The sequence below is a fragment of the Monodelphis domestica genome, chromosome 4, assembly GCF_027887165.1.
Source record: "Monodelphis domestica isolate mMonDom1 chromosome 4, mMonDom1.pri, whole genome shotgun sequence".
Lineage (NCBI taxonomy): Eukaryota > Metazoa > Chordata > Mammalia > Didelphimorphia > Didelphidae > Monodelphis > Monodelphis domestica.
In genome coordinates this window covers 257,274,384-257,301,627 of record NC_077230.1, presented here as the reverse complement: position 1 = coordinate 257,301,627, position 27,244 = coordinate 257,274,384, and the positions used below count along the sequence as shown (strand labels likewise).

The following is a 27,244-nucleotide window of genomic DNA, read 5'->3' as shown; positions in this document are numbered from 1 at the left end:
TAATGAGACTGGAGATATTTGTTCCTTTCAACATAGGAGCAAGGTGCAACTTGAAAGAATTTAGTAGGACAGAGGCCAGATCAAACACTTTGTCCCAGTCTTTGGTATAGACATGTAGGCAATCGCCTGGCACGGTGGAGCAAGCATCAAATGTGTTACCAAGTGAAGTGTGTTTATTAACAAGTCACCTAATCTCTTAGTGACTACTTTCCTCATCCATAAAATGGAAATGATATTTGGACTGGGTGTTTCACTGGATCATTGTAATAAAAGTGCTTTGTAAACTTTAAAACACTAAAATCATGAATGTGATTTATTATGAGAGAATGTGAACAGCGGTATGTGAGAGTTATTTTCCATGGTATGTGTCCTCAGAGAGAGAATGTGAATAGTGAATAGAGCACTAAACTTGAAACCAGGAAGACCCTGTGTTAAATCCCACTTCTGACACTAGCAAATAGTTCTCCGTGCTTCATTTTCCTTAGTGGTAAATTAAGAAAGTTGGGTTCAGTGTTCTCTAAAGTACCTCCTAGCTACTATAACAAGCTCTGGAGCTACTCTCTAAGCCCCAACCAGCACTGACAGGGTCCCAAGAAGGTGGCTGCTACATTTCCCCTTATGGTTTTGAGGAACTGAGGAGTGAATTGGGGTGAAAGTGGTTTTTTTCTAGGAGAGCTCAGAAACCCACCCATTAATGAATTTTCCCTCATGACTACATTGATATCATTTATAAGCCACACTTTAGCTTTTAGAAAAATATATTACTACAGTAGGAGAGATGGTTCAACATATTCCCCTTAACATCTATGACACAATCTCCCATTATTACATACAAAGTTTAGGAAAAAAATAGGCTTAAGTTTAGAAAGTCCAGAAAAGGGTTTCTAAGTGCTACCCAGAGTATAAAAGGGTTAATTCACAATTGCTAGAAGCCCTTTTGGTGGTATCTTCAATATGTTCTGTTATGTGTGATGCAACTTTTCTGCTGAGCTCCTTGTAAAGCCCAATATATCTGGCTCCCAATGCCAGCATTTCCTCAGGTGCTCTTGTCCCAGCGATGCTACCTACTATTATGATCATGAAAAGGATCCAATTTCTTAAGAAAAAATCTCAAATCTTCTCCTAAATTCACAAAGTTCTCTTGCCAAGGGGAGGAGAACCTAAGGGTGCTTGTACCTATACCCTACATCAAATTCTTCACAAATCATGTCATTGAAGGCTTCTACCACTAAACTGCTAGATACTCCTACTCTTAAGATTTGAACTAGTCTACTATTTTATGGAAGACCCACCAAGTCCTTCAAACAATCTGAATAGAATTCCTGCAATATGTATTAGAAATGTTTTCAGATTAATTGAATGATTATAATTATTATTAATACATTGAATGAAGTATCTGGGCTAAATGGGATGGATCATTTGTGAACCCAACCATTATACTATGATACAAAGATAAAAAAGCAACAACATAACAACATGGGAATTGAATCACAGCATGTCTATCTTTTTACTTGTAGAGCCTCAAACATACTAAGATATGACCTAAAGGATTTCAATAGGTTTCTTATTACAAATATGATCAACAGTAACTACTTTCCTCTCCACACATACATCTTGATTTCTGTTTTTTTTAATTTAATTAATTAATTAATTTAGAGTACTTTTCCATGGTTACAAGATTCATATTCTTTCCCTCCCCTTCTTCTACCCCGCCTCCCATAACTGATGCACAATTCCACTGGGTTTTACATGTGTCATTGATCAAGATCCATTTCCATATTATTGATAATAATTGAACTAGGGTGTTCATTTAGAGTATGTATCCCCAATCACTGATTTCTCTTTTTAAGGGAAGGCAGGAGTACATGGGGTGTGCAAGGAGGACTCACACCTCTGGTAGGAGGGCTGCTGAGCCTTTTCCAGGGATGCTCTTCCATCCTTGGTGTCTACCTTTCACCTAACTCTCACCTATTATTCCAAAAAGCTATGGTATGCACACTCTTGTAAAATCATCTTAGCAGATTGGCTAAACCTGGGTCTCAAATATTAAAAACCTCAAATCTAACTCATTGAGTTAGGGTGTTGTCTACCCAAAGCATGTGAAGGTTTTCCATGTTGGACTACGGGGGTAAGAACAATTTGTTCCAACACTCATGAAGGCAGCTAAAGCACTTACCATGGAGTGCATAGAGTTTGATCAAATATGAAAGATGCCACAGACATCTATTGCATTCTAAGCCATTGACACTTGTCTTGACTTTTGTTTTGGCATTGAACTTGGATGACTCTGGAAGAAAAAGTGAGGCTTGATGACTCTGTGGAAATTGACCCTACTTAAATTTAATTAATACTCAAGTCAAGAAATCACCTGAGATGTGACTGAATCTCTTCAAAAATAAAGGAGGAAAAGGAACAATAACAAAAGAGAAAGCCACAAGCTTTATTAAACATTGAACCTTATACTAGACACATTGCTGAACTCTGAGAACACAAATACAAACAAAAAGAAAAGCAATCCCAGTTCCCAAATAGTTCATATTCTAACAAGGAAATAAATCCCTAAAAGGGAATTTAAAAGAAGAGGGAGAGATGATGAAGCTATCCAGCACAGGGCATGGTATAGAAAGTACAAAGAATCAAATGTATTGGCTGGAAGGAAATGAAAACATGGCTAACCTGGATATCCTTCTTAAGATGGAGATCCTAAGAGAAACCACCAATCAAGGGAGAGGACACAGGGCTGGTGAATACTTTCATTGTTAGAAGTCTAGGTTTTCATTGAAACATCCAGGATGAAGAAATTTCTGGGGCCAGGCAAAGAAAGTTTCAATATACTTCTTTATCTTTTCTATTCTACCACTGGTTATCTCTTTGAGCTCAAATTCCCCCTATAAAATGAAGGGTTTTCCCCAGATGATTTCCAAGTTCTCTTCTAGCCCGGACATTCTATGGGAGGTTGTGCAAATAGGTAGAAGGCAACTATAGGAATTTAATTGTTCAGAGTGACATTAAAGGGAAAATTCTTCTGCTATTTCTCAAAAGTAGGAAAGATGATCAAGAATATGTGACAGTATCCAGGTGGTACCAAACAGTTTATTTGTGTGTGTGTGAGTGTGTGTGTGTGTGTGCATGCATAGTACAAATGAAGAATTTCTCAGAATTATGAAGAGAATTTTCTCTTGTCCTATCATCTCGTATTAGACATTCCACATGGAAAGGGAAGTATATCAACCAGCACATGGGCCTTAATTGTGATTATGTTTTATTACCACTTAGCCTATTAAGTGCTTAAATTACCAGATAAGAGAATCTATGTTTCTAATAGTGGAAAATGTGTTAACAGTATTCTCACTAACTGTTTCAGCCCTGTTCCAACAATCTCGTGGATGAAGGTTAATGGTTATATTCCAAGCAAAGCACGTCTGAGGAAATCTCAAGGAGTGCTGGAAATACCAAATGTACAACTGGATGATGCAGGGATATATGAATGTAGAGCTGAAAATTCACGTGGAAGAAATTCTTTCCGTGGACAGTTACAAGTCTATAGTAAGTATGGATGATCTACAAGGCACACTAACTTAGATATATCCTCCTCCATAAACCTTTTTATATCTTGTATCTCAGTTTAAATTCAAATAGTTTGTGTATATTGTAAGTTCTTTAAGGGCATGGACTGTTTTTTGCTAATTTTTTGTTTTATTTTATTTTGTTTTTTATCCCTATTGCTTAGGAAATGTCCTGGAACATAGTCAGGACTAAATAAATGTGTATCAACTGCTTTAGAAGATTCATAATTACTTGGTGATAAGGACATAGCTTGACTTTTATTGGTTTCCATTTCAAGTACTACACAAATTAAATTTATGCAGATTATTACTCTAAAATTATAACAAAATTTAGAGTCTTTATAAATTGCTTCATTTTCCCTTATAATAAATATATAATAAAATAAAGGGAGATTGTTTATGGCCCTAAACCATTGCTGAAATTTGAGTTGCATTTATTAACTCATTTAGGCTACTAGGCTAATGGGCTATATTATCTAGTTTCATTTTTTTTAAGCTAAAAGAGTTCTCAGAGGTATCAAACTTAAAATCTACTCTTGGAAAGTCTGACCTAAAAGGAAAGAGAGGGAGGAAAAAAAAACCCTACAATTTGATAGACATTATACTAAATACTTTACAAATACAATCTCAATCATCACAATAACCCTGCAAGATAGATGGTATTATTGTCTCATTTTGCAGTTGAGGAAACTGAGGTAAACAGAAGTTCAGTGACTTACCCAAGGCCACAAACTAGTAAGTGTCTAAGGTCAGATTTGAATTTAGGTCTTCCTGACTCCATGTCCAGTTTTCTATCCACTATACCACTAGCTGTCTCTAAAGAGAAACCATTTTTATTTTTTTGTTTTTGACCTGGCTTATGTGGGAAACTCCTATCGAGATACTCCCTCAACAGTTATCTATAACTTAGTCTGGAGCAATGAGAGATGAAATAATTTAATCATGGTTGTGCAGCTAATTATCTGTCCTGAAACCAAGGCAAACCCTCTCTCTATTACATTATACCCCAGACAAAAGCATTGAAAACCAAAATGTTAAGTGTGCTGTAGTACATAGGAAGATATCCGTATGAAGGTAGAGAGGTCCAGATTCACATGTTGTCTCTAATACATGCTAGCTGTGTGACTTTGGGCAAACCATTTAGATTTTCAATGCTCAAAGGAACTCTAAATCTATAATTTACAGAGAAAGTGCTGGCCAGACTTGGTGGGAATTCCTCATCTGGGAGGAGTTCCCTCCACCAATGAAGATATGTCCATACCCACATCATTTGATTTTTTTTGTCACATAACTTTTTTGAAATGTTTTTATACTCTGGGGACCTGTGCTGATGGAGGAGTAGGAAGTAAGAGTGTTAGAGTCTGAAGACCAGAGTGTACCAGTTCCCATGCTTGCTACTCAAATGACTTCAGTCAAATGACAACATTTTCATCCTTTAATTTTCAATCCAATAAACATTTATTAAATGCCTACTACATGCCTGGCACTGTTCTAAGCTCTGGGGATATAATTAATAAAAAGAAAAGTAGTCTATGCCCTCAAGGAACTCAAAATCCAATGGAGGGCAACAACACACAAAAGGTGTTAGGAAGGGTTTGGGAGACAAGGGGTAACTGGCATAGGGCATCTTGTTCAGAAGAATTGAAAGTAGGCAGAGCAGTAGATACAGAGTAGAGTGAATCAAAAATTCCACTTTCTGCCCTCTAAAAAGGAAGGCATTGGGAGGGAGTTTGGTAATCTCCCATTCTGCCCTTCATTTAACCATTGGAGAGAAAGTGGAAAGTGGTTTGAGTCTAGATTGAGTTAGCAACATGGTGATGAAATTAGAGGTGATGAGCTAAAGTAGGGATAATAATTCTTGTGTTGTGTATATCACATGATTAGAAGGCTTTTAGAAGCCTTGGTGTGCTATGTAAATTTGAGTTGTTATTAGCAATACTCAAAAAATCTGAAGGGTCCCTGAGAAGTCATCTAGTCAAGTCAAGTCAATGAGCATTTATTAAGTTCTTACTAGGAGCCAGTAATGGTGCTGAGTTGGGAGTAGGAGGATGAAAAAGAAAGGCAAACAGCCCCAGCTATAATGGAGCTCACAGTCTCACAGTCTAATTGAGAGACAGCACGCAAACAATTATGTGTAATTATGTACAAACAAGATACATGCAGAATAATTAGAGATAAACAGAGGGAAGGCACTTACATTAATGGGGATCAGGAAAGGTTTCTTCTAGGACAATAGTGTCAAACTCAAATAGAAATGGGGGCAATTAATCTGTACATAAGGTTCTATATTTTAATTTAATTCTTTGAATGGATTGGAAGTGGTGACATGATCAAGCCTGCCCTTAGAAATATTAGTCTGACAGCTGAGCAGAGGATAGACTGCCCTGGGGAGAAATTTAAGACAGTGAGGCCAATAAGAAGTTTATTACAATAGTCTAGGTATGGGATAATAAGGGCCTGTACTAGAATAGTGGCAGGTATCAAAGGAGGCAAAGGGGTATTTTTAGAGATGCTGCAAAGGCAAAATCAATAAGACCTCACAACAGATTGGATATGATTAGAAGGGAGAGAGTGAGGAGTCACATTAATGAGCCTTGGTGACTTGGAAGATAATAGAACCCTTAACAGTAATAGAAAACCTAGAAAGGGGAAGGTTTGGGAAGAATGATTATGAGTTCAGTGTCTGACGTGATGAATTTAAGAAGTCTATGAGGCATCCAATCTGAGACATCCAAAAGGCTTGGAGCTCTCTGAAGGTCAGGAGACAAGATATGTAGATAGGGATTATTGCTGTAGAGATGATAGTTGAATCAATTGGATACAGGATCTGATCAGGTCACCAGGTGAAACAGTGTAGAGGAGGAAGAGAAGAGGGACCAGGACAGGGCCTTGGAAGACACCCTCAATTACTGGGATTGATGTGGTACCAGGTCCAGTAAAGGAGACCCAGTTCAATTATCAGTCAGCCATGTCTAACACCTCATGATCACATTTAGGGTTTTCTTGGCAAAAATCTTAGAGTAGTTTATAATTTTCTTCTCCAGCTCATTTTACAGATGAGGAAACTAATGCATACAGAGTTGTGTGATCTGGCCAGAATCACACAGCTAGTAAGATTCGGATATGAACTCAAGAATATGTCTTCTTGACTCCAGGCTCAGCACTTTATCCACTGAGATACCTAGCTGCCCAGAAAAGGAGACTTAGTGCTAGGTAATGAGTAAGTCAAGGAACTAGGAAGGGGCACAAATTTAATAGTATTTTTATAAATAAGGGTAATGACAAAAACAGAACAGAGTTGCATATTTACCTGGCTAACTAAATCTAATTGATAAATGGTTGAATATTGTATTGTATTGTATTTAGCATGTCATCATCGATTATTTTTAATGTACCTATGCTATCTATCCACTAGAGTATAAACATCTTAAGGGGAAGATGAATGTTCTACATATTTCTATCCACAAATCTAGCATGATGTACATAGCAGGTGCTCATTAAACATTTGCTCATTATGATCATTATAATGATGATGATTGTGATGGATATGAACCAGAGTAATTGTTGACAATATGAAAGAATTTTTGTCCTTAGAAGTGGTCTTTGCCTACCACAGTCATGACTGCATTTAAATTTTATGTCCAAATGGGTATGTACTAATATTTCTGAATTTGCAATATTGATAGAGCATGGATTTAGAGTTGAATAGAGAACTGAGAGGTTATCTAGTCCAATAACATCATTTTAGAGAGCTTAAGTTCCATGTTAAAATATTTGAAAGTGGCAAAGCTATAATTTGAGCTCAGGTCTTCTGACAAATAAAATTTAAGGAAGAAATGTCATTTTTAACATCATATAAATGTTTGTTGCATAAGCATGCTATTAGAAATTAAGTCTTGTCATATTAGTTTAGAGATAAGAAGTAGAGAAGCTGGCTTAAGAAAGAATTGAAGTTTCAAACAGAGCTGAGACAGTGTGTCAGTTTCAAATCTAATAGTTTTTCTGTGACAGTTGCTCTCTCTGTGTGTCAGTTGGTCTCTGGCAGTTGGTAGAGTTAGAGTCACTCTCTCTGAGGGCTTGGAGAAAGTGACATCTTTTCTCTCTCTCTCTCACTGTCTAATGTAGAAGGAAAAGAGGGAAATATCTGAAGGAGATAAGTGTGTGTTTTCCTTTCCCAACTTAGGAAACACTAGCGACTATCTATTGCTGTTTTATAAATTGTTTTAACTCTGAGAAGACCAAAGAAAGACCTGGTCTTTGTTTTGGATTCTCAATCTACTAAGGCTCAGAGTCCTAACTTGATTCTTGTTGAGGCTCAGCCAGCTAGCCTTTGTTATTTTTATAACTTGGAGAAAAAGTTAATAATTATAAGGATAATAGTGTTAGTTTATTTAGAATAGTAAAAACTTGGGTTAGTCAGATCAGGAAGGATCAGTGTAGCCTCTGGAAAGAGGAGAAATGGTTCCTTGCAGAACCAGGGAGTTTTATTTGGGTGGAGTTAGGATCTCTTAGATTTAGAAATCCTCCTTTATCCTTATATTTTCAATAAATATTTTATTTTTTATAACAAGAGTCTCTTTAGTGTCCTTGTGCCTGACCCTGAAGAGAAGTTCATTTATAAGCTTCCCTTCACTTCTATAAACTGAAGATACTTTTTTAAGCACAGCAAGCAGAGTATCAAAATCAGTTTATAACCTCTAATCAATCCATTGCTTTATTAGTTTTACAGTTTACCTATTATGTTTATAGTTTCTAGGGTTGAAAGAAGCATTGAAGACCTAGCTAGTTAACTAGTCATTAACTTTGACCCTTTAATTTCAGGAATAATTGAAAATCCCTACGACTTGTGTTAAGAACTATAATGATAAACTACTTTAAACATATTAAATATGTTTGTACTTCCTTTTTTGTTCAAACAATTATCCAAGAAGAGACGTCCCATAGGAGTCAATAATCTCAAATTAGATTCCCTAAAAAAATAAACAAACAAAATTGCCACCAATCCTTATATTCAAGTCTCCAAAAATTCTGTAGGCAATGTATAGGTATTAAAAATATATCTTTAGAAAACTCTCAAATAGATATAAGGAGTCTAACAATTTAATATATTTAACTTTAAAATTTTACCTCAATCCAAAGAGCCTTTTGGATGTTGCAACAGATAGTGTTGGACTTGCAATGAGGAAGACGAGTTCAAAAACTATTTCAGACCCTTAATAGCTCTATAGCACTATACAAGTCGCTTAACCTCCACACCAGCCTCAGTTTCCTCACCTATAAAATGGAGGTAATAATAGCCTTTATCTAACAGAGCTGTTGGGAAGATCAAATGAAGTAATATATCTACAGTACACTGCCATCTCTAAATGCTAGATAAGAATATCATTTAATAGTAATAACATAAATGTTAGATATTAGTATTATGAATTTAAGTAAATAGAGAAACATTAGTTTACTTTTTTTTTTAAGTTAGACATGGGCAAGGGATATTCTCTGAAAACAAAGTCCCATTTAGATTAGATTGACAAGAAGACCTGGAAATTGTTGAGATTTATAAATTAAACATCAGTGTTCAGAAAGTAGGCCTGCATTTGTTGGGATCCCAAAAAGAATCTTAGGAGTTCAGTTCTTAGTTTTCTTTTAGTTCAGAGTTCTACCTTAGGACCATACAGTCCATAATCAGATAGGAAAGGAAACAAGTTACAGTGAATCAGGAAAAAAAGGTGTTCCTGTAATATATATTAGTCAAGATTCAGTTTAATAGTAGTAATGATAACTGTCCTACCCTCTCTCTGGATTCATCAAAATATAAACCAATTCATCAAACATCAAAGTTCCACTTTCACATAGACCTCCAGAGACCATGACATGGAAAAATTTTGTTCACTAATCTTTGAAACTTTCACTCTAGGGTTGAGCTGTTTTGAGAGTTGAATGAACACCAAATCACATAGTCCACTGTATCCAGTTGGCTTCAGACCAGACCATTTGTAATATCCCATGTAGTTGTTCACCCTGACCACCCTTTTATCATTTGCCTTGCTGTTGTAGGCATACCTCCCACCTTCTTTCAGCCATCTCTGCTTCCTACATCTTGGTCTGCAGCCTTCTCTTGCCACCATCTCCTTGAATATGTTGTTTCACTTAATACAATTAAAGAGTTTTGAGGTTAGGAACTCTTTGGCTTTTATATTTAAGTCTTTAGTGCTTTCTCACTGTGTCTTATGTCTAGTGAGCACTAATACAATGCTTTTCATTCATTTCTTCATAAAATTCATTTGTTCATTTTTAGTAGTATAAATTTAGTAGTAAAAATAATAATTTCCACACTGTATGCATCTGATCCTAAAAGAAAAAAAAAAGAACAAACTACTGTCTTTTAAAGGTGGACTAATTCATTTATAAAATTAAACCCTTCTTTCAAAGTGCCATCATTTATTTATTTATTTATTCTTTTATTCATTTTTATTTATTGGGCAGTTTTTAAAGAAAATTGATGTAGGCTATAACTAGGTGTCTCAGTGGATTGAGCCAGGTATAGAAATGGGAAGTCATAGTTTCAAATCTGGCCTCAGAAACTTTCTAGCTGTGTGACCCTGGACAAGTCACTTAACCCCTATTGGAAGCAATACACAGTATTAATTCTAAGACAGAAGACAAGGGTTTTAGTTTAAAAGACACAGAGAGAATTGATATATGTCTTTCTACCAAATGAACAGCTTGTCCATTTTTTTAGATTTGAGAAGTAAAACTTTTCCATGCTTTTTCCAAGAAGCATAAATATAGGCTAACTAACATCTCTGTTTCATATGGGTTTATTGTAGTCTATTCAGTTGAACTCTGGTGGTCTTCCAAATTGACAGTTGAAAATAAAATGCATTTTCTATTCATATGATATAGTGAGATAGCATCAGTGTTAGATTAACTCTTCAAAGCAATCTGGTTAATAATAGAGTGACTAAAATGATCAATAATAGTCTTTTGCCCAAGGACCATGTTTGAGCTGAGACTGGCTGATTAGTTGAAGAGGGTTTTAAATAGAAAAGGAAAAGTTATTAGTAAGACTTCTAAACCTCAAGATTTTAACTTGAGGTAAATTCATAGGAATCTTTGAAACTTGGTATAATTCAGGTCATTATTGAAATGCAGCATGGAAGGGATTACCTCTACTCCAAAGGAATAGAATAGAAGGAACCAAAGACTGACATTGTATATGAAGAAGATAGTAATGTATGTGGAAATCTATGAGCTTGAAGGAAGACATAATGGAAAGCATTAAGATTGAAAAAGGAATAAACTGAAGACATATCATGATATCAATAGCCTATAAAACACCACCTCAGATGGAGGAAATAAATGATAAGTTTCTACTTAATATGACAAAACTGGTAGATAGAGAATATTGTGATGGAAGACTTCAGTGATCTGCACATAAGCTAGAAATCTTTCTTTCCTTAAAATAGAGCATCTAACTTTTTTTTTTCCTTTCTTTGCTGTTAACTTAAATCAAGAAGCAATGAAGATATTTTTCCCCTGTATCTGATTCTCCTCAATAAAAGGGAACTGTATGATGAAGTGAAAATAATAAGAAATTTTAATATAAGTGTTTCATTTTAGTATCTGTAATAGATATGGAAATCCAACTCAGTAGGATGTAACCTGGACTTTAGAAGAGTAGAGTCAAAGGAAACAAAAAATAAAAAAATATATACTATTGAATAACTCAAGGAGTTACAAATATAATTCCCTTAACAACAAAAGTTCAAGTAGAGTCTTGATATATTGTAAATTGAGAGCGACTGTTGTATAATGGATAAAACGTTGGATTTGAATAAGGTTTTGAATCCTGACTGACATTTTTTTGTCTTTGTAGTCCTGGGCCAGTCATTTAACCCATCTGAAACAATTCTTTCACATGTAAAATGAGGATAATACTGCTTTCACAAACTATGTGACAAGATACTTATGAATCAAAATATTAATGCATGCAGAGCATACCTTCAGGGAGAAAGTACAATAAAATATTTTTTTATTATTTATACTTTTGTTGAATTATATTTTCAAACAAATTATTTGTTTTGATTATAAGATCTCTGAGGTCCCTTCCAATTTTGAAATTCTGTAATTACATTTAGTCAGTTTCTAAGCAGAGTTTCCAGGACTAAAAGAAAACTATTTCTTCCACAAACTCATCTGAAACAAAGAACTGCTGACTTTTCCTCAACTTGTCCTCCCCCTTTTCTCCCTTTATATAACTGCTTCCCAATCCAATGTGACTGTCAAATTAATGTTTCTAAAATATAGTTTTGAACATGTCTTCCTCTGTCCCTCTATGAAACTACTTTAAAATGGCTCTCAATTTGCTCCACAAAAAGGTTGCATGTGTTGTAGTTAAAATCACTCAGGATAGGCTCCAATCTATCTTTCTACCCAGTTTCATTTCCCTCATATGACATCCACCCTAGCCTCACTGGCCTTTATACTCTTACCTATAAACATTTCATCCCCTGCTTCAATGACTTTTCCCCCAGCTATCCTTCCACCACTAATGCTCACCCTTCTTACCTCTGTCTCTTAGAACCCCTAACTTCCTTGAAAGCTCAACTCAGGGGCTGCCTTCTCACTGGTCCTTAGGAGTCCTCTCCTCGAAATTCATTTGCATTTACTTGGTTTATATTTTGTTTTTGCTTATCTGTGTACATGATGTTTTCCCCAAGTAGAACTTGACAGAAAGGACTACTATTTTTTTTGTCTTTGTGTCCACTGCACCTAGAACAGTGGCTAGTGCATAATAGGTACTTAATACATGTTTATTGAATGGAATTGAATGGAGTTCTATGTTGAATGGAACTCTACTGTTACCTCAGTGGAAAATTATAGAGATTGCCTATTAGACTCCTGGAAAAAATGCCCAAGAGCCTTCTAGGAGAGTAAGAATTTAGATATAGTAGAGAATAAAACTTTTTAAACAGCAGGTTACATGGTCTACATTTGGAGGATGCTTTAGTGTTCTTCCTAGAGCTGTTTTGCACCCCTTGGCCACTTACCCATACACTGTAGCAATTTGCTTTGGATGACTAGATGAGAATGCTGGTTTTATTTGCCATTACTTCTGTACCTCCTGGTAGGAGGGCAAGCTAGTAAGAAACAATCTGTGAATTCTTGTTAAGTCATGCACAATTAACTATGAACTCTTGGCCAAATGGGCACAGGCAAAGCCATGGTTATAGGAAGCATTAATCTCTCAGTAGAAAGAACTGGCCATTTTCTAGATAAAGAAATTGGAATTGACTGGGAATTTGGCAGTCATTTTTGTCAGGTTTTAGAGCACATCCTTGGAAGTATACAACCTTTCAGCGTAGTATGTGCTCAGGGTGGCTTCCTGCCATGGGTACTTTTAAACCTCCTCCTCAAACTCTAGAGAGACAATGAGATCTTTCTGTCTTTTGGCTCATAGAATTGGCAATAAAGGTAGAATGAAATGGTAGCACCAACTTGACCATGCACATTCACATATTTATGTATGTAATTAGTGCAATTCCTTTAGGAAAAACTCCATTTAAACTTTATAGAGAGAGTATGGGAACCTCTGAGAGAAGCCAGTAATTCCCTCTAACTCCAATTCTTAAAGTATAGTAGTCCAAGAGACAAATAAAGCCTTCACAGGGGGTGCCTACTTATGATTTTCATAGAGTTTAAGAGATTAAAAATTATATATAAACTAACTTCAGCCATGAAGGATTCTATAAAGATTTTCTGTTCTCCTTTGTCTCAAAACTGAAAGCTTGTACATCTAGAAATTATATTAGGTGAAAGGCTAAACCCCTATGTAGAAATTATGATTGAACCAGCTTTAGTTTCTTTTAAAATCATATAAAATATGGGAAGATTCTTCAATAAGTGGCTGACCCACAACAGATACTTAGTAAAAGTCTATTGATTACCTGGTTCATGCTCCTTCAACTAGGGCAGATCAAAACTATCCTGTAACTTCTCATCTTATAGCATTCTTATCTTTGTGGGTCTCTTTTTTCACACATCATTTATAGAGGAACTTTTTAATTAACTAAAGAATTTCTTCTCATTAAAAATAGATATTAGTCCAGGTCTAGAGACAGCAAATTCTGGGTTCAAATATGGCCTCAGATACTTTCTATCTGTGTGATCCTGGGCAAGTCACCTAACCCCTATTTCCAGACCTTACCACTCTTCTGTGTTAGAACTAGTACACAGTACTGATTCTAGACTAGAAAATAAACTAAAAAAATATATATATATATACATATATATGTAAATAAGTAAATATTTGAGAGTTTGGAGTTCCTTTACAGTACTTGGGCCATCCATCATCTCATTCCTATCATGTACCTACACTACATTTTCTAATTACCTTCATGTCAACTTTATCCTTAATACTCCTCATATGCTAGTCACTTATTCAACAAAATTTATTAAAAAACCTACTGGGGAGGGAGGAACACAAACACACACAACACTCTTTTAAGTTTAATCTGAATTTTTAACATTTTTTCATCATTTGTATTACCTAGACAATCAAAAGAACAAACTATCAGGCCTTGATTTGTAGTATTGGCTAATATCCACTGAACATGTTACAATTTTTGAAACTTAAGAGATATTGCCAGAATACCCATATTCCAGTGCAATATTGTCCTTTAATACAATTTTTGGTTCACATCCTCATCTATATGGTGTTAGTCCAAGATATGTTTCTTTAAAGATGAACTAAATTGATAGACTACCCATTTAGCTGCCTGCTCTGATATGGCAGAGAAATAAATGTTTTGTTTCCATTTAGTTTTCCCAACATGGATGATTAAAATATTTTGAGGGGCAATCCATGAAGCAGATAGGAAAAAGGCATATCATAATATGATCGATCAGCTTTGGGTTAAAAAAAGTTCATAACAGGGGGCAGCTGGGGAGCTCAGTGGATTGAGAGCCAGGTCTAGAGATGGGAGGTCCTAGGTTCAAATCTGGCCTCAGACACTTCCCAGCTGTATGACCCTGGGCAAGTCACTTGACCCCCATTGCCTAGCCCTTACCACTCTTCTGCCTTGGAGCCAATATACAGTATTGACTCCAAGAGGGAAGGTAAGGGTTTAAAAAAAAAAGTTCAAAACAAAAGTATTTTCCTTCTTTTCAAAAAATCCACTAAGGACACAGTAAAAAATTGATGAATGTTGAAGCTTCCTTGCCTAATCTAACATAAATAAATGATTTTTTAAGACAATGTTTTATCCAAAAGAAGAAAAAACTAGACAAATAATGCCTCTGGCAAAAAAGTACAATTTTGAAAAGTGTCTAAAACCTCAGGCAAAAGTGTATTGTTCTTATTGAAGCTATCATTTGTATAATATCAAAAAGGATCAAAATTAAAACTGTTTTTTTCATTATTTCTTTCTTTCTGTATTTTGAGCATTAAAAGAAGGCATCTTTTTTCATACCTTAAAGAATTCTGCCTATGTCATGACATGAATATTACAACTTGTCATGCATGAGAATAGCCACTATAGTTTCCATTCAATTCATGCCTTTTTATAAGAAAACTAAACTGCATTTAGATAACCAAAGAATATAGAGCATGTTGCAGTCAGTATGTCATGGACTAGAACGACAGATACTTTACTTTTGTATATTTCAGTTGTGATCATCAATCAACACTGTACAACATGATAATGGTTTGTTTTCATGCTTTTATTTATTGGGTTTCATATTTCCACACTAGAACACAGAATCATGGCACACAAGAAAAATAAATGATATGACTAATAAGAAAGGAAAAGTAATCCTGATTGATACAGTACAATATGTTCATATGTTTTTATAAATTTGTAAATATTTTTCATAGTCCCTAGGAATGATGCAGCTTCCTATATCCTCAGAGATTCATAGTGATTTTCCTTGAAGGAAGGAATTTAATTCAGCAAGTATTTATTAAGTGTCCATTATATTCCCAGAACTTCAGTTAGAAATGAGAGGCAGAGACTAAGAGACAGAGAGAGAAGTAAATTGGAAAGAAGGAAGGAAAGTGACCTTGCCCACAAGAAGCTTATAATCTGTCTTTTTTTTTTTTTTGGTAATTTTGTCTTCCATTTCAATTTGTAATGAGGTTACTAAATAAATGTTTTCAGCTAATTGACCAAAAAAAGGCAGAAAATCTGTGGACCTTTCTTGCACACATCACTAAATTTCTAAGTGGAGGAAAACAAGAGATGCTTTCATTAAAAAAAATTGTATTGTACTTGTGTTATGATACAATACACATTTCCATATTCAGCATGTTATGAAAATTTCCCTCTTCCACCTCCACATCCCCAGTTCCTCCTGCTTTCTTCCTCCTAAGTTGTCTTGTAATTATTAATACATACCCTTTTGTAGATCTGTTGTCCTAGTGATTTATGTAGTGTTTTGCACATAGAAGATGGTCTTTCAAGAAGTTTGGGGAATAATGAAATAAATATTGAAATTCTGTGTAGGAAATCACACAAAAGTGTGTTAATAATACCAAAAACCTTCAGTATTATGGGAAAATATACTAATTACAATTTTAAAATACCTTTAACTGATGGATTTGTACAGTCTCATGAAAATGGTGGCATCTACCAGGTGGATAAAACAGAAATAATTATGGTAGGCATTCGTAGCTGTGACTCCATTTTCATTTTCCTGATAACATAAATGAGATGAATTTGTGAATATATTGATTTTCAGTGGTCAGCCCACTAGCATGTTTTAAGTACCTATTACAGACTAGCATTCTGCTCTAAAAAACAAACAAACAAACAAACAAAAACAGGGAGTTCCTTTCTTCAAGGAGCTCAGAAGGAGCTTCCTAATGAGGAAGACAATGTGGAAACAACTATGTTCAAATGTGCTATAGAAGGATAAACTAGAGTATTATAGAAGGAAGGTACTAAGATAAAGCAGCACTGTGAAAGGCTTCTGATTGAAGGTAGGAATTTAGCAGAGTCATGAAGGAAACTAAAGAAGTTAGAAGTCAGAGATAAGGAGGGAGAGGCAAGGGGACAACCAGGGAAAATGCTTGAGTCTGGATGAAATTGGCTACCAGGAAAAGCAAGAAAGCCAGTACTGAGTTTTGAATCAGGCAGACTCATCTTCATGAATTCAAATCTAGCCTCAGATAGCTTCAGGGCCCCATGGCAACTTACTTAAACCTTTTTGCTTCAGTTTCCTCATCTGTAAAACAAGCTGGAGGAGGAAATAGCAAAACTATGTCCCCAGATCACAGGATGATCAGAATGGATTAAGTGGAAAGGACTAGAACAGGGGTCCCCAAACTATGATTCTTGGGTCACATGTAGTCCCCTGAAGCCATTTATCTGGCCCCCACCCACTTCCAGAAGGGGCACCTCTTTCATTGTTGCTCAGCATTGCTCACATACAGTACTACTTCTGGTGACATAGTCTTTTGCGGGGCGCCTTGTTCTGCACAAGGCGCCATGCAAAGGATTATGTAGCTGCACAATGGAAGATGTCAGCATGGTGAGCAGCGATCTGGGAGAGGGGATTCCACACTGTGAATACTGCTGTATATAGTTTTTTTTTTTTTGTTTGTTTGTTTATTTGTTTTTTTATAGTCTGACCCTCCAAAGGTCTGAGGGACAGTGAACTGGCCCCCTGTGTAAAAAGTTTGGGGACCCCAGGTCTAGAAGAAAGTAAGGAGCCAAAAAAGGAAGGAGGTGGATAATAAAAATAAGCCTCTCTTAATAACTTATGTTGTAGGTTTTACAAAAATCTCATTTCGTCAATTTGCACTGAGAATAAAGGTCCTTGCCCTTATCACTGTGTGTGAGCTATAAAGTTCTCAATGACTAGATAATAAAGCAATTGTTTTCTTTGTATACATCTATTGTTGTTGTTTTTTCATTGCTCAGGCATTTCAGTTAAGAGCTGGCTCTTCTTGATCCTGTTTGGAGTTTTCTTGACAAAGATACTGAAGTGGTTTGCCATTTTTTTTCTCCAGTTCATTTTACAGATGAGAAAACTGAGGCAAACAGGATTAAGTGACTTTTCCAGGGTCACATAACTAATAAGTGCCTGAAGCTAGATTTGAAATCAGGAAGATGAGTCTTCCTGACTCCAGACTGGACACTTTATCTACTGTGCCATCTAGATAGCTCTGGACATCTGCTTTACTGTTTTGTAAATAAACTCCCAAGATTAAGCTAATTTCAAGTTTTACCTAAGCAGCTGCAAAGTGCTATTCTGCCAGTGAAATTTTAATATGAGCTGAGTCTAAAATGGAATGTATCTCCTCAGTCTTATAGATGTTTGAGGAGACCTGTCAGATGCCAGATGGATGAAGTTAACGGGTTTATTTTCAATTTTATCCAATGCAGGCTTCATTTACCCTACAATCTAGATCTGTTCTTACCTTATTCTATTATCCAGAAGTCAAGACTATTTTGTTATCTCTCATTGTCCTACAGTTCTCTATAGAAACATTCTAATGCTTAACCAATTTCATTGTTTTTACTGTAGGTATCTTACAAGTATCTACTACCTTTAGGCATAATAATATTGTTCTTTGGGGGTTAGAGCCAACTTTAAAAAATATCTTCTTTTCACCCATCTGTTCACTTGATACTGCATAGTCTTCTTCATCTCAGAATCACCTCATTGAAAAGGGCATCAGAGGTCATATAGTCCAACTTGGACCTCAACATTAATCCTCTCTACAATCTCCCTGACAAGTGGTCATGCAGCACTTGCCTGAAAACCTCCTTGAATAGGTGGCATTAGAACTGGTACTTGGAATATAGGTTCAAATAAATATGCAGAAAGGACAGGAAAAGGTGTGTCTGAGAAGAATGATTTGGGTGTAGGTGACATGTATTTGATGAACCATGTTCCATAATTGTGATAAGTTAAGCTTTCATGGAAGGTTCATAAAAAAGAATAATCTAAGACAAGAGAGATAATTATTTTGTCAAACATATCGTGTATGTATGTTTCTAGATATTTTGAATGTCTTAAATATGGATCTTCCTCTATTGGTATGGGCTCCAACATATCCATGCCTCTTAGCTCATAAAAGTTTTATCAATGTGACTTCATATATACCTTATAAAAGATCTTCTCAAATATACCAAAAGTATTTTTATGTTTCATTGTTTGTTGTTGTTTGTCTACACCTATGATTTCATTGGTACGAAATCCGGATAACACTCAGAAATACTGGATGAGGAAACCACAACTATTAGTGCAAATCAACAAATATTCTGCGATTTACAGTTGTAGAGAGCTGTCTCAGACACTAGGAGATTAAGAGACTTGCTAAGGGTCCTTAAACCAGTATGTGTCAGAGGTGGGACTTGAATCTATTCCTGACTTCTAACCACTACTTTCTTTTGTTGATTCCAGTCTATAAATCATAGTAAATAATATTAAGCAATAGTAGAAAATAAAAATTATAGCCAGACTTTGTAATGGAGTACATATGTATATTCTGTTCACCATTCTCCCAAAGGTACAATTATAAACCATCATCCCCATCTTTGTTCTACTCATTCTTCTCCCCAAACCATTCCATCATTCAAATAATTATTACTTCTATTCACAAGCTCTACCTTTCTCATACTTTCATGGTAATCACAAACTGTTTACTACATGTAACCTCACCTCTTCCCCCACTGCTATGATGATCTGGATATGTTGATGATACAGTAAATATAGTAATAGCTCACATAAGGTATTTTGTTTAACTTATATTAAATTTTAAATAATTTAACAGTGAAGGCCCTTAGCATGTAACTGAAATGAGTATAGTTTGTCCCTAGAAGCTTAGAATAACAGTAGAGTTGGTATAAAATTCACTTGTTATAAATATCCCTTTTATATTTAATATCTCAACTCTTTTAAATATGCATTGTTATATATGTTTAGGGGGTATTTTCCTCTTCTTCAGTACATGTTCTAAAAACATTTTAACTATTATCTTTCTTGTAAATCTCTTGCAATTAAATTCTCTTTTTAATTGTGAGAGAAGTTTTACAATATTAAAACTGTTGAATGTTTTTGGGGGTGGAGTAAAAAGTTCCATCCCATGATGATTAGTTCTTTTGGAAGATATTCCAAGCTCATACATTTATGTACCAATTAAGAGATAAAAAATTCAGTGGAATGAGGATGCATAACACTATTAATCAAATCAAAATTTGTTGTATTATTCCTGTTCTCATGTAGAAAAGAAGGAAGGAACCAAAGGAGGAAGAAAAGAGGGAGGGGGAAGGAAGGAAGGAAGGAAGGAAGGAAGGAAGGAAGGAAGGAAGGAAGGAAGGAAGGAAGGAAGGAAGGAAGGAAGGAAGGAAGGAAGGAAAGAAGGAAGGAAGGAAAGAAGGAAGGAAGGAAGCAAGGAAGGAAGCAAGGAAGGATGGGAGGGAGGAAGGAAAAAAGAAAAGAAAATGTCATCATATTTTCTTTTTTAAATGTACAAAAGAGAACAGAAGGATATTCAGAGGCATCTTTTTGAAACTAATATGTTGGATATATTATATACTAAATGATATATACTGCACCTAAAGACATTGTCATATACAACTCTCTTTTTCTGCCCTTTACATATGAAAGTGTTCATGTTTGTTGGTGATTGTCAAATTAATAATCAGAAAAAATAGTTTTTAAATATTACCTGGAGCTCTCAAAGGGTTAATGAGTATCTTTAAATACAAAACTTACCAGCAATTAATAACTAAAACTTGAGTCCAATGCCTTTAAGTAGGCTAACAAAACAAGACCATCTGTTTGAATTAAGGAGGTATATTTTTAAGTGGTGTTGTTTATCTGTAATAGTGTCACTTTATCTGTACATTTTGCATTCTGTATATAATGCAAAAATTTTAGGCTTGGTTCTCACTTTTTCATAAGTGTGTCTTCTAAGCGCCTATGGTTATTAATGAAATCCATATGAATTAATGAGGGAAAGATGCTGAATATTCAATTAGATGCATTTTGAATTGACTGAATATTGTCTAAATGTTGAAATCACCATTTTTTTATATTTAATTTCTTACAGACTACCCACATTGGGTAGAGAAGCTGAATGATACTCATTTAGACAGTGGCAGTGCTCTCAGGTGGGAATGTAAAGCCACTGGAAAGCCCAGGCCCACATATCGTTGGTTGAAGAATGGAGTCCCTCTCTTGTCACAGGTAATGTATGCAGTGAGCCAATAACTGACCTGAAATTGTTTTTGTGCAGAACATAATAAAGGAGAAAACTAGTTTCTTTTTCTTTTAGTTGAAATTTTGAAATTATGCAAGAATAAAAGTAGATTCTCTTAATGCTTTTAAATGATGGTGGGCAGGAAAATGAAAGGCAGATTTAGGCCTGTGTCCTAATGTTATTGTTACCCATATTTTTCTGCAGCTTTTGATCATTAGTGTAGCATGGATGTTCTGGCCTCACTCTCTCAGGACGGGGCTTGTACATTCTTAACCCTTAACTGGTACCCTGAGGGGGATGGGATTCTCTTCGGCTCACAGCTTATTTTAGTTCTTATATAGTCCTGAACATCTCAAGTGCCAAGTGCAGCTTCCAAATCATGCCGCCTACCCTGCTCCTTGAGCTTCTTTGCTGGGCTCACTGCAACACCAAGACTACATTAATACCCTCCTTTATGGGTTTAGAGATTCCATTCACTGTTCCTAGAAGAGAACTGAATGAAGAAAAGGCCCGGAGTTCTAATTCTAGGGCCATATGACCTGGAGGAAGAGAGAGAGAAGGAGGCCCTCAGACTCTCTGCTTTACCATAGATGTCATTATCTGTGACTGAAGTATTCCTTCATCTTGAGAGAGTAAATGCAGAAAAATTCCAGATAATGCTCAGGCAGGCAGTTTCAAAGATATTGTCCACATGTGTGAAGCCATCGCTAGGTGATTAAAGTGTGCACTAAGCTCCTTTTACACTGTGTATATTTTGCTTCTTAACAGTTACATGATTACTTGCCACTGCCATTTGCTTGAAAAATTCAATAGAAAATTAAAAGGATTTTCATAGTAGAATCAGCTTGTAGCTCTAAAAGTTGATGTTATTTAGCCCTCTTTTTTTTTTTTAACAGTTGAATTCCTTAAATAAATTACACAAAATTTCAGGGTTAGTCAAAGAACTAAGAACAAAATGTAGTTCTTCTGATTACCATTCTAGAGGTCTTTCAGCAATTCCAATTTGTCTCTAAATTTTGTACCTTCTTTTTGATGAATTCCACTTATCTCTAGTTAACTAGGGATATTGACAAATTTGCTAACAAGTTTTAGTTTTTAGTTGTTTTTTTCTTTGTTTTGTTTTATTAGCCTCATAGGATCATAGATTTAGAGCTAGAAAGGTCTGTAAAAGTCAATGTCTAAAACTGCAATTTCACAGATGAAAAAACCAAGGGCAAGAAAGGTTAAGTGACTTGCTTATGGTTACACAGTAGCTGTCTGAGATAATATTTGAACTTAGGATTTCCTTATTTTAAGGTCAGGACTCTATTAAATTTTATATTTTATGGAGGTTATTCAATGAGTACCAGCTATCCTGGTTCCAAGACCAGTTGTGCCACTCTATGTAATTGCTATGGAAACTATTAGAAAAAATAAAAACAAGAATCTGGGTGGAGGATTAACTGTTTTATGATTAAAGCAATTATGCAAAAAAGTAAGATACTTTTAAAAGAGACTATTATGGTACCTAAGAAAGTATTTAAATAAAGCAGCTACTTACTAGCTGTGTGACTCCAGCCAAGTCATTTAATTTATATCTGCCTCACCTTCCTCATCTGTAAAATAGGGATAATAATAAAAGCACCTATTTCCACAGGGTTGTTGGAGAATCAATGAAATAGTATTTATAAAATGCTTTGTAAACTTAATGTGCCATATAAATACTGCCTATTTATACATATAATCATTTATATTATAGTGATGGAAAATTGGAGATTTTGTCTACAGCTCACCCAAACTACTGGTTCACTTGTTACTCAGTATTTTGATGGATATATGATCTCATCAATTTGAGCATTCCCCCCAACCATTAAATAAAAAGATAATGGTGATAATTATCAATCTGATTGCTTACTTCACATTAAATGGCCAGAACAATTTGATGGATTGACTGCATTTTTATTTTTTGACAGTCTTAGAATCATATCCACCCAAGCACCAATATTATATAAATATGGCCATTCATCCATCATCATATTTCAATTTGGTTTGAAGAATTCTCTCTCCATGAATAAGTGCCTTCTGACAAAGGAACTAATATATATATATATATATATATATATATATATATAATGTGTGTGTTTATATATATTATCAATAATGATAGATTGAATCAAACTATGTAGTGGTTTTGTTTTATGGGAAAAATCAGTCTCAAGATTAGATTTAGATTATCAAAGGCAACCCACTTATGAACAGAGACAATTTTTCATCTTACTGCTGAACTTGTAAAGCATAAACCCCATATGTGTCCTGACCCATGATATTCCATTGCAGATTGTGTGCAAATAAACACACATACACACACATACACATACACATACACATACACATACACATACACATACACAAACACACTTTGTTGATTTCTTTTTTCCCTCCATATGTTCCACATAACGACCGAAGGCAGTTTGATTTGTCAAGGCAATATTACAGACTCTATGTAAAAAAACAAATAGGATTAAAGAGCTAAAAACATATTTATGATCTTTTCTAGTTAGGCTTCTATTGTTCATTTACCATAGAGTGGAAACTGTTAAAAAAAAAGTATAAACAACAAAACAAATTCTAAAAAGATGCAAAATTGTACCAATATTTTATTGATTTTAAGGGGTTTGGTTTTTAGTCTTGCTAAACACCTAGAAATTCTACATACTCTATTTGGTTTTTGGAATGATATTATTTCTAATTCCATTACAGAGCAGAGTTGAGATGGTTAATGGTATATTGATGATCCACAATGTGAATCAGTCGGATGCTGGAATGTATCAGTGTTTGGCAGAGAACAAATATGGATCTATTTATGCCAGTGCTGAGCTGAAGGTTTTAGGTAAGCAATTTGAAAACAAAGAGCTAGCTATCAAAAGATGACTCCCTTTCTTTATGCAACTACCATTTAAAACTTTGAATACTTAATTTTTTTCTTATTTTTCCCTAAAGCTTTAGTTTTTTCTTTCTTTCCCTTCCTTCCTTCCTTCCTTCCTTCCTTCCTTTCCTTCTTTCTTTCTTTCTTTCTTTCTTTCTTTCTTTCTTTCTTTCTTTCTTTCTTTCTTTCTTTCTTTCTTTCTTTCTTTCTTTCTTTCTTTCTTTCTTTCTTTCTTTCTTTCTTTCTTTCTTTCTTTCTTTCTTTCTTTCTTTCTTTCTTTCTTTCTTTCTTTCTTTCTTTCTCTCTCTCTTTCTTTCTTTCTTTCTTTCTCTCTCTCTTTCTTTCTTTCTCTTTCTTTCTCTTTCTTTCTTTCTTTCTTTCTTTCTTTCTTTCTCTCTCTCTCTTTCTTTCTCTCTCTCTTTCTTTCTTTCTTTCTTTCTCTTTCTTTCTTTCTTTTTCTTTCTTTCTTTGTTTCTTTCTTTCTTTTTTCTTTCTTTCTCTCTCTCTTTCTTTCTTTCTTTCTTTCTTTCTTTCTTTCTTTCTTTCTTTCTTTCTTTCTTTCTTTCTTTCTTTCTTTCTTTCTTTCTTTCTTTCTTTCTTTCTTTCCTCTTTTTCACAGTTTATGGGTAGTTTGCTCCACAAGATCTTTACAAAACACTGGGTTTCTCAACTATATCTTTTGGAGGGTCATTGCTTCATTATCAGAAAAAAAGTCAAAAATATTCACATTGTTTTATTTTTAAGTGCCCCATGGACTATATTGTTATAATTAAGTATATATATGTATATATATATATTTATTGCTATGCTTAATTTTTCACATGCAATGATATGATTTCTGCTTGTTGCTAACAGTCTAATACACTATGACTTTATAGAAATATATCTTTTAGTTCCTTTTTTAAGATTAAACAATATGTTCCTTAGAATCTAAGGGAAAGGAACATTGAAAGGAAGAAAGAAATTAATAGCATCATTATAAACAACTACCTTTTTCAGCTCAAGAAGATTAATATAATAATAATAATAATATAATAATATAATTTCTATTTTTTTAAAAAACATTACCTTCCATCTTGGAGTCAATACTGTGTTTTGGCTCCAAGGCAGAAGAGTGATAAGGACTAGGCAATGAGGGTTAAGTGTCTTGCCCAGGGTCACACAGCTGAGAAGTATCTGAGGTCAGATTTTGAACCCCGGACCTCCCATCTCTAGGCCTGACTCAATCCACTGAGCCACCCAGCTACCCCTGAAGTCTACTTTTTTTCATGTAAATAATACATTTTTCAATTAAAGAGCATTCATTGTTATCTTAAGGGCTTAAGCTTAAGCTAAGATCCAGCTAAAAAAAGAAAAACATGTCTGATCTCTGCGTAGAGAGCAGAGCACACAAATTCTGAACAAGCATTTTCCCAACCTCATAAACACACATAAACCCAAAGGAAGCTCCCACTAGCTATCTACAGGAGCTCCAGTGCCATTAGCCTGAAAAAGAGAATTCAAAAGTGTTCCTGACAAGAAAAAAAAAAGGGCATATTGTACAGTAGTCTGAGATTTAATGCAGATGACTTTCCTGGATAATTTGCATATTCTGAAGGTGGGGGAACACTCACTTTTTTTCCTCTCCCCAAAGCAGGCTCAATATTGCCATTTTTTTTTGAAAGCTTGGATAGTAGAAGGTCCTCTAATTGGCCATGGAGCCTGAGTTGCTGATGATGGCGTAGATGTACAGAAAGGAACAATCTGCCATGTCACCCTCTTTTCCTTGCTATATGTAAATCATGCCAGCACATGCGCTTGCTCTAGTTTCCATGTTCTAAAAGCCACCTGGGGACCGGAGTTGGTAATAGAACCATCTCCCTCTCCCACCAGATTTCCAGGACTTTTGATTTGGAGCGTGCTCCGTAATGGGGCTGAGAAGGGGGACTACCCTTACATCTATTTGTCTGTAGTTTATTTTATGGAAGAACACTTTTTGCTGGTAATTGTAATTTTACTTTCATATTACCGGTGAGTGGACTGAATGATCTAGCAAGTGGCCAAATATAGCAAGTAATAGAACCTGTTGCAAGGGATAACTGGCAAGGCTTTTGTTAATTGATAAGTTAATTAAATTCTACTCATTCCATTTAAATTTGAAGATAAGCTAATGTTCATTCTATTTGTATTATAATTTTGTTCCCAAGAGAAATTGCAAAATCTTGAGGAATGATTGGCTAAAGTTCATTGTCATGGACACACATGACTGTTTATCTGAGAAATTAACACAATTCTTTTTAACAGCCTCAGCTCCTGCTTTTGCACTAAACCAACTAAAGAAAACAATAATAATTACCAAAGGCCAAGAAGTTCTCATAGAGTGCAAACCTCAAGGATCTCCAAAACCAACCATTTCCTGGAAGAAGGGAGACAAAGCAGTAAGAGAAAGCAAGAGGTCAGAAGTCTGTTTAGTAATTTAATCACTGTACTGTCAGTTTTGTGTTTTCACTGGCTAAAAATGAAACACACATTGGTAAAGGACAGAATAATTCTGTGAATGCATAAAAAAAGGATAATTAAGTTGGTATGAAAAAAAACATTTCTAAATGGTGACTTTTATTGAAACAAGAGTTTTAATTAAATTCAATCAGTCTCTTTTATCTATATGGGGCAGTTGCAGCCTAAATTTTAGGTATCACTGAGTCACAATAGTCAAACCTGCTTTTTTAAGGTAGTCATATTTGGTGGCATTCACAGAATGATAAAAATTTCCAGTTCAGGTAGAAGGACTTCAGAGAGATTGGAAATGCAATTCATTTTCAGGCTTGTACAATATAGAAATCGAATTGCTTTCTCCCAGTAGGTATGAACAAAATTCATCTGTGGAAGTGAACTGATTCTTTGATCTGAATTGAAGTAAATTTTATTAGAAACAAATAACATCTCTTGTTGTTTAATGAAAACAAATCATTTATAATTGTTGCTTTAGCATTTATTTCAGAAAGTTGAAAATATTTACAGCAGTATTGAATTATATCTACTTTATCAGTACAAGTTGTCTTGTTAGAATTTATATTATTTGCTCTTATATCTGGGAGTGTGAACTAAGCCAAGTTCTTTTTTATTTCATTCTGTCATAAGATATAGCTCGAGAATTGTTCATAGATTTTTTTATTGCAGCTTATAAAAATTAGGCTTTCTGAAAAAAATAAATCTCATAGATATTCCCAGATTCAGTGTGTTTTTGGCTAAAATTGCTCAAGTAATTTTTAAAAGTCATGAATTATAGTTTGTGATTTTTATTTAAAAAGCATAAAAGGGCAACTTTTGCTTGAGTCAGGCATTTAATCAAATCACTGCTATCATACAGAACCTTTCCAAGTTGAGCTCCATATTCTCCAGAATGCCTTGTCAAATGTCAGAAAGTTGGATTTCATTCTATCTAAAGAGAATTAAGTTTCTGTGGCATCTCACTAAAGGTGTGATAGAGCTAGAAGAGAGATAGAATAATCTAAACTATTTAGATTATCCTATATGCCATTACTTTCTAAAGTAGAATTCTGAAAGGTAGGCAAACTCAGGATG

General features: G+C 34.9%; 1 protein-coding gene across 1 annotated transcript in view; it reads left to right on the top strand.

Moving 5' to 3' along the window:
• CNTN5 (contactin 5) overlaps positions 1–27,244 on the top strand; it is a 1,793,707-nt gene that overhangs the window by 1,470,514 nt on the left and 295,949 nt on the right. The window contains exons 10-13 of the mRNA XM_007494948.3: positions 3,365–3,546; positions 20,626–20,762; positions 23,515–23,644; positions 25,964–26,114. Coding sequence (XP_007495010.2) covers positions 3,365–3,546; positions 20,626–20,762; positions 23,515–23,644; positions 25,964–26,114 — 600 coding nt within the window. The remainder of the gene's footprint in view (positions 1–3,364; positions 3,547–20,625; positions 20,763–23,514; positions 23,645–25,963; positions 26,115–27,244) is intronic.